Raw genomic sequence first — 8755 nt, forward strand, 5'->3', positions numbered from 1 at the left:
CTCTTCCTTGCAGATCCAAGGAATTCTTTTTCAGGTTCCATTGTTCTCAATTGTGTACCTTCCCTTTCTTTTCCTTGAGGAATTATGATGGTGGCTGGACCATGCCAATACTACTTCCTGTGTTCCCATACCAGCTCTCAAACCAAATCTGTCTCTTCACCAATGCTTCCCTCTCAGATTGAGGCACATCTCTGTATAATGACATAACTTCTGGTTTTTGGACACAAAACAAATATTCACTCCATATCAATATGCTTGAACTTCTTGCTCTTTGTCAGCCATGTTCCGAATTCCTGCTGTCAGGGCTTTAAGTATGAGTGGGCTAAGGATTCTTCTACAGTAGGTGTCTTGTAACATGTTGGCGACAAATTCGACAATAAACGGAGAGCACACACTACACTTGTTTTAAAATATATTCAAAAGAAGTCAAACTATGTACAAAAATTCTTTACACTATGGATATCACAGTTGTATCTCAAACTCTAAATAATTCTCTTTTCTTGTCAAAAATCCACTTTGGTTGATTCAATTACTTTAGAAGCCAATTTACTAGATGAACTATTTTACTCTACTCTTATCACAATAGTATCGGTAAATAATTCACTTAAGTTACTCTGTGGGTTACCACAGTTGTATCCGGAACCTTAATAATTGTCTCCTTTTTGTCAAAGTCCACACAGGCAGGTTCAATTACTTTGACAAGACAAATTATTCTCTTTATCTCTATCAAACTGTGAAACTCACTTTAAAACATCAACCATTAAGATTAATCACTCGCATGCCAACTACCTTTACATTTTCTGACTCTCTCTATTTTTTTACTTCACTAGACTACCACTTGTTTTTGGTCACCGCTATTTGGAATTTTCTCTAAACTACGCGACCAGAGGATTTAACAATACTCAATTAAGGAAAGGAGAAAAATAGTGAAGGTTTGTGTAATGTGACATCAACAATATTAGTTAAGCCCTGACAACAATGTATTTCCAAACACAACATTAAACTGTTACCAAGTTACACAACCAAACTTGTCATGCTGTCACCTTTAATGATTAACTTTTAACTCTCTTGTTATGAAAAACTAAACAATCATTAAATATTAACTCACAAAATAACTCACTAAATAGTCTTGTATATCCAACACTTGCCCCTTCTGGTAGATCAGTTGCTCATGATCCACTCAGATATTTCTTCTGTCACTTCTTATGTCAATCATCAAGGGGCATGTGTTCCAGGAACCTTTGCTTTCAGGCATATAACTTACTCTTATGAGCTCATTCACATTTTGTTTGTTTTGTTGCCTGTCACATGCCAGGAGCTAAATACCTATTGGCAGACCATCTTTTTTGGACAGACCATGTTTTACCGATGAAGTGGTCTCTCCAATCCCAAGTCTTATGTTGGGTTTGCTCTTGGTTGAGAATGCCCCTCATATACATTATTGACATCTCTTTCAAATCCAATCTTCCACTTTTCTGGTCTGCTATTCCTCATCCTTTGGATTTGGCTGTTGAAGCTCTCAGCCTGGACTGGTCTTACCTTATTCTATGTCTACACTTCCTCTGATCCTTTCCATGATACATGACAATCCTTCTCAGGTCCTACTGTGGCACCTCTTTGGCTGATTCAGCCTTGATTTTTCTCTTTACTTCTTTGATTAGCTTCCAGATCCCTCCCCCTTTCATATACCCAATATCCCCACACTCATCTCACATGTCTCTTTTCCATCGAGAGATGTCATCACTACATCTTCATGTGGAATTTGTTTGGTTCATTGTCTGTCAGGGTGGACTTTCCTATCATGTAGTCCTCTTGTCATATTCCTGTTGCTCTCTTCCAGTGTGTCTGTCTATCAACAAAAGTGACAGTCTATTGACTTTGATCCATCTGTCACTCCTTTCCTCTCGGCTGTCCTACTGTGAACCATCTTTCTGCCTTTCTTAATTGGATGTTTGACCATGCTTTGTTGGTCTCCACCATTGATGGTTATTGGGCAGCATTTTCCACTACATTTTGCCTTTCCTGGTACCACAGTTTTTTCCCTTGTCCTCTCCACTTTTTCTTTTTCACGAACATCTTTGCCTGTTCAAGCCATTGGCTTCTTGCTCTTAGTATCACCTTTCTTTTGCATCTTATTTCTTCTTCCTTGCCTATGGTCACTGTCACTTGCATATCTATGGTAGTGATGCTTCTTTCACTCTCTCCAAAGCATATATATATATTATTATTTTCCAATCTCTTGCACCTCTCACTACTATGATCGATCAGACCCAGATCAACTCCTGTCTTTTTTGTGCCATTTGTACTTACTTATCATGAATATCTCTTTTTGAGGGCTCCCATCATAATTTGATCATATCCTAAAACTTCTCTTTTCCCAAGGAACTTTCTCCTTCTTTCCTTACTGGACGAATCCAAATCATTCAGATAGTATATTCTTCCCTGAATGTGGATGTTCACAACCTACTTCACATTTCTTTGCATCCGATTCATCACCTCCTTATTTTCTTACTTCCCATTTTCACCAGCTCTCGGACAAGATCCTCACTACATCCATTTTCACCAGCTCTTGGACAAGATCCTCACTACATGTTTGTCGCTTCTTCTCTACACCATTTAGCTATTTCATCTCCTCCACGATTTCAAGTTCCACCAGTCACCATATTTAAACCAACCCACCATCTCTGAGGTGAGCAAGTAATGTTCATTTTCATTTCTCTCCCTTTCCATCAAACAGGATCCTACCAAGTGGCTAGTGTTGTCTCATAGGGTATGCTTATTTCCCAAAATCCATATTAAGCCAGGATAATGGAAAACGTTTGCTCATCTGCCCTGGCTCTATCAGTGCCCTCTCCTTGATGGGGTGTTCTGCAAGACCACTTGTAGTATCCTCGTGGTATACAAACTTACTCAGTTATATGATCCAGACTGTACCAATTCTATGGACTCTCATGGGATAAAGCTGGCAACAGGGAAGTGAATGGGATCAGGGTACTTCATCAGTTCTCCCCATCATGAATTTCCCCCCCCCTCTTCAAGTGAAGCACAGGAGACCCTTGCTACTTACTAATTCCTAGCCACTGGGATGGTGGACCATGGAGAATCCTCATCTGTTGGGCTTAGCTCAATATGTTGAGAAGTAAGGTGATGGTGACACTCAGTGTAGTATGGGTCACCTCTCATACAGCTAATGTGCTCTCCTCCTGCAGCTAGTGTTTGTCCAGTAGATTAGGTAAGCACACACTGTGTGGTGTGATCGCACTTTAAACACACTACACATATTGGCTTGTCAACCACTTATGTCTAGGTGCTCGGTTGGTCATGATTAAATCCTGCCATCTCTATGACACTTTAGACTCTTTTGCCTTTCTTTTCCTTTCATCTTGGGTGAAGAATATACTTTGGTCAAAAAGCATTCTCTCACAGATGTGCACCTATGGAGCCTGTTCTATTAGATGTCACACCCCATGGACTTCCCTTCAGGCACTTTCTGAGGGTAGCTCATTTAGGTAAAATTTTACATTGGCTCCATCACTTCAATGTGGGATTATAGGATTTCTGTGTGAAGAACAAAATTATTGTCTCAGAAGTTAACATTTTCCTTATCTGAAAATGTATTTTTGATAGAAATTCACCTCCTTACACATTCTACATCAGACCTCCCCACTTCTGGTGCATTTTTTTCTCTTGCCTTGTATAAGAGTGAAGTAATCACAAATGGAATTCCATAGGGGGAGTTACTATGCATGGAGGTTATGTTGCCTTCCTATTGTTGGAGAGCTGTTGTTGCATTTAGGTGGAAGTTAGATCTCCTAGGCAGATGCACGAGGGAAATAACATTTGTGCGTATAAAAGTATCTTTTAGAAGTACATTTTCAGATTAGGAAAATGTTAACTTTGGAGATTCAGTGCCTACTTGTTTGTGAGGATTGCAGCAGACAACACATTTACATAACTATTGTGTATGTTTTTTACTTAGATTTTGGGTCAGGGTCAGGGTCGTCTTTTAACCCTAACTCACAGGGCTCAAGTGAAGCGGTTTGCTGCAGATCTCTTGCGAATTTTGAAATCTCAAGCCAGTAAGCAGGTGAAACTTTCAGAGCTAGCCTTGTTGTATGAAGAAATAATAGGGAAGAAATTTGTTGTTACAAATTATGGAGTATGTGAAATCTCTGACATTCTGGCTGAAGTAGCCGAAAGTAGTGTTGTGGTGAGTCAAGTTTTTACTGTTCTTTTTATTTATTCGTTCTGAAAGCTAAAATTACATATTTTATGAGATTGAGTTTGTGTTAAAGATTTAATTGATAAACATCCTTCAAAAAATTAGTAGAGAAGTTCTAACACTTAGATTTTTCTCTATGAATGTGTATGAATAAGTGATTGAAAATGTGATGTAATTAATTTATTATATAAATGCTTCCTTGTGGCTCAGTAGTAAGCTTGAGGCTTATAACACAAAAGTAGGGTTTGATACTTGCAAAGGTATTCTATCATGTACCTTTAAACTTAACAAGAAAATAAACATTCATAAATGTATAAAGGTCAATCATATTTTAGGTTAATAGCTTGTATTTAATAAAGTTTTAGATTGGTTAACATCCTGTAACAAGCCAAAATATAGATTAGGAAAAAAAAATTAATTAGAGGCCAACAGGTGAATGCAACATCTCCACCATGCAATCCCAACATGGCCAATTTTGATACCAGAAAAATCAAAAACTGTCTATATCACTGTTTGGGACCTGCAAGAAGGTATCTTTGTACCAAATTCCTTGCAAGTTGGTTGATATTCACATGAATAGTTCATAAAAACTCTAAATTTTGCTTTCTTTGCTGAAAAATAGAGCAAAAGACAAATTTCAAAATTATCTATATCTCCGTTTGGGACCTGTAAAAAAAGTATCTTTGTACCAAGTCCCTAGTAAATTGGCCTAATAACCTTTGACCCCATAAAATCCTTAAAGGCCTAAATAAATAAAGACTACCAGTGTCTGGGGTATTGGGACAAGGTTTAACTCTGCCATGTTTCAAGTCAATCTGCCAAGAAGAAACATTAGAAAAAGTCTCTGAAGAGACCTAAAATGCATGAGAGTGGCTGTTGACCTTGATAATTCAGTTAATGATGAGTTGCTGTAATCGAGCAATTTAATACAAAGCTGTATAGATTTTTACATTTAATTATTTTGCTTTCAAAGGCTAAAATATAAAATAATTAGAAATTTCAATAATAAAATATTTAACACATGTAAAAAAAAAACACATTAATTCTACTCGTGTTGTTCTCATGTTCTGCAGTTTAACATGGAGAACTGTTTGATTTGTCTTACACAATTGTGTAACAAATCTGAACATTTATTATGTTAGTGTAAATAAGGTTGTATGTTTGAGATGCTGCTATATTCTATTTGTTTGTATGAATTTCTGACAGATTGACAGTACATCAGAAGAGACTGTCATTGCCATTCCTAAAAGAGGTGAGTGAAAACTAAAGTTAAGTTGTTTTTTTATAGTGTTGCAGAGCAGTAGTACCTAACTAACTCATTTACATACCATCCAGTACCACTGAGATCCACATGTTGCATCATATTAAATAATTTTGTTTGTCTGTCCAACGTTCAGTGTTAAGAAATAACCAAAAAATTGAGTGAAATCAACCATGCATGTGATATGTAAGAAACCTTGGCAGTAATTAGTTGAATTATTTGTGATATTGATTGTGTTTTTGTGTGATTTTTAGTTGTGGTAATTTGTTGTGAATTTGTATTTAATGAATGGTTAAGAAGAATAAACCAGTGATTGATTATTAATCAATTATTGGTATCAGTGTAATTATTTACAGTCCTATGTAATTACTGGTTTGATGAATATTGTTGAATGTTGATTAGTCTGGATTTTTCTGCTGTGGGATTCATCATGATAGTATGACCTAGGTTTAACTATTATCAATTCTACATTGTCAGGCCCACTCATTAGCCAATTGCTAATACTCAGGCATATGGTGGCAAAGTGTGTACACAATGTCATGTGTAATTAAGATGAGTGAGAAAAGAAGGGAATTTTACCAATGTATAGTTTTGCTGGAATCACTTAATCATAAACGTTATATATTTTTTTCACTTGTTTGTTACAATTGATTATTGAAATATTAAGCAACCACTTGGGTTGAGTTCAGAAATTAACCAGTTTTTGGTATAAGTTATTGCAATGCATTGCTACTGATTTGTATGTTAGTTTCCCTGTAACCACTAAGTCATGAGGCCACAAAACTATGAAAATTAAACCAAATGGAAAGATCAGCTTCTCTTTATTTGTTGTGATGATTAATAACAGTATATTGTACATCAAATTAACTTTAATATTATGTAAATTATCACCACTGAAAAAAGCTATACAATGATCTATCTGTTAAGCCTCTTTATAACCCCTTTTTCCAGCTCGTGTTTTGATTGGTCTGTAACGTTGGAACCATAATGATAGACAAAAAAACACCCGACTTTTTTGTATTTTGTATAAAATTTAAATATTTAATTTATTGTACTGTTTATGAAATCCAATTCATCACAGAACAAACCTCAGAGGAAATAGAACGAACCAAACAATTCAGTGCCGAAGTGGTTGAACTTTTGAAACATAGCCCAACATGTTCCATGTCATTCAACAAATTTGTCCCAGCATATCACCATCACTTTGGCAAGCAGTGTCGAGTCTCAGACTATGGCTTTACCAAGTTGATTGAACTGCTTGAAGTCATCTCTGATGTCTTAAAGGTTGGTTGAGTATTTGTTGCTCTAAGCAGTATATAAAATTGTTTATCTAAATTGTGCCTGTACTAAATTTATTTTTAAGCTGTTAGTTGCAGTCATGGCTTATGTAGTCATGATAGGTTTTTGGTGAAAATATAGAATGTTGGTTGTTCAGTTATAATTTACAAGTCACAAAAGAGTAGCTTTTAGATGTTAGAAAGTGAAATGACATGAGCATTGCAAGGAGTATCCTTCTCATTAGTCATTGTCGGAGTTAGATTAAAATTCATAATAAATTATTCAGTCTTGCAAAGTTAGAAATAAAGTTGAACTTTGAGAAGTTTTTTTACTGGCAGTGATATTTTTGAAGAACAGTAATTATGAATGTTTCATAAAATATTTTTCTTCCATTAAATGTTCACATATCCAAATCTCAGATTTATTATTTAAGTTGTGGCCTGTTAATATTGGTACTTTGTTTCAAAAGATTAAAATGCAGTTCTGACAAGTTTTTGACAAGTTAATATTAAAATTAATAATGTACTGTTTTTGTTTTGATTTGATAATATTCAAATTTTTTCGGTCTTGATTTTTCTCTGAAATTTGTACAAAGATCATACTATCAATGAAATCAAAGTATTTTAATACTATTTTTATGTAGTTGAACACCAATTAAATGTGGTTTTTGTTTGTGTTTTAAGTTTCCCACCTGCCTCATTCATACAGTTTATATATTAAGTACTATCAACTTTGTTTCAGGATCTTGTTTAAAAAAAGTTGTACAATTTTTTATAATGTAAACTTTAACAAATCATTTCAAGTAATACTGAAACAGCTGTTATTGTGGACTGAATTTGAAAAGAATTATAAGTTAAAAAAATAGTTTGATTATAAGCAGCTACAGAAAGAGAACTTAAATACTTAGTGGCTGTCTGTTGTTGTCATGTTGGATATTTGAAGTGACTGCTCAGTAAAAAGCTGTAGCACTGTGGGATTACCTACTTTCAATTTGCCGTGAAAATTGCCTATAATGGCTATTTAAAAAAAAAAAAAGATTTCTTCCAACCTGAACCACTCTTGTATTTTAATGTTTTCATATCTGTTAAAAACAGGACTTTTCTTCTTGGTGCTGGTAAACAATACCTATATTTTGGGAAATTTTGGAAATACTTAAGGTAGCTCTAACCCTTAAACTTGGCAAATTTACATGCTGAAAGTACACTGTCATATATGTATAATTAATGGGACAGATACATAACAAACTGTTTTAGCATCATAACTTTACCTAGAAATGATAAGAATGTGGAAATTGATACACATGTTCTTTGTGAACATCCTCATAGCTTGAATTAAAAACTTTGGACATTTTCTGCAATGTTAATGAGCTCTTGGTAATTAATTTTAATTAATACCTTAGTTAGTGGTAATTAGATTCATAAAAAGACAATTGGTAAAGATTTTTGAATATTAAAAAAGTCAAGTTATGAGGATGTTCACAGAGAGCATGTGTATCAATTTTCACATGTTTTTATCATTCCTAAGTTGTTATGGTGTTAAAACAGTTTATGTATTTCTTTATCCTGCGACATCATACTCTTGTTTTGTGCTCAACTTGAAGGTTGTAATAAATGTTTCCTTGCCATGTAAATTTGCCCAGTTTTAAGTGTCAACTACCTTGAGAAACCTCTTTGATCCCAATAATATTAATTTGTGAGCTTCAGTTTGGAAAATTGGTTCTTATGTTAAGAAATGTTTTTCTGGTTAATGTGAGCCTATAAAAGCTTATGTTTTCATGTTATAGCCTACTTGTTATTAATTCCAGGCCTCCAAATCCATTTGTATCTAATTATAAACATTACACAAACATATTTTTTTATAATTGAATAGAGTTGTTTAAACATTTGTTTAACAACAAGTAAAAGCTTTCTTTTCTATTCTTTCATTGGGGGGAGGGGTGTCTGTGAGCCAGACTAGTTTCGGAGAATTCCACTCCTCATCAGTGACCCTGATTA

General features: G+C 34.8%; 1 protein-coding gene across 4 annotated transcripts in view; it reads left to right on the forward strand.

The window, feature by feature from the left end:
* Positions 1-8755, forward strand: part of LOC106465481 (meiosis regulator and mRNA stability factor 1-like) — a 100768-nt gene that overhangs the window by 77167 nt on the left and 14846 nt on the right. For all 4 annotated transcript variants that reach the window (XM_022393391.1, XM_022393393.1, XM_022393392.1 and 1 more), the window contains 3 exons: positions 3980-4210; positions 5429-5474; positions 6565-6767. In XM_022393391.1, the coding sequence (XP_022249099.1) occupies positions 3980-4210; positions 5429-5474; positions 6565-6767 (480 nt within the window). The remainder of the gene's footprint in view (positions 1-3979; positions 4211-5428; positions 5475-6564; positions 6768-8755) is intronic.

The sequence above is a fragment of the Limulus polyphemus genome, unplaced genomic scaffold, assembly GCF_000517525.1.
Source record: "Limulus polyphemus unplaced genomic scaffold, Limulus_polyphemus-2.1.2 Scaffold1959, whole genome shotgun sequence".
Lineage (NCBI taxonomy): Eukaryota > Metazoa > Arthropoda > Merostomata > Xiphosura > Limulidae > Limulus > Limulus polyphemus.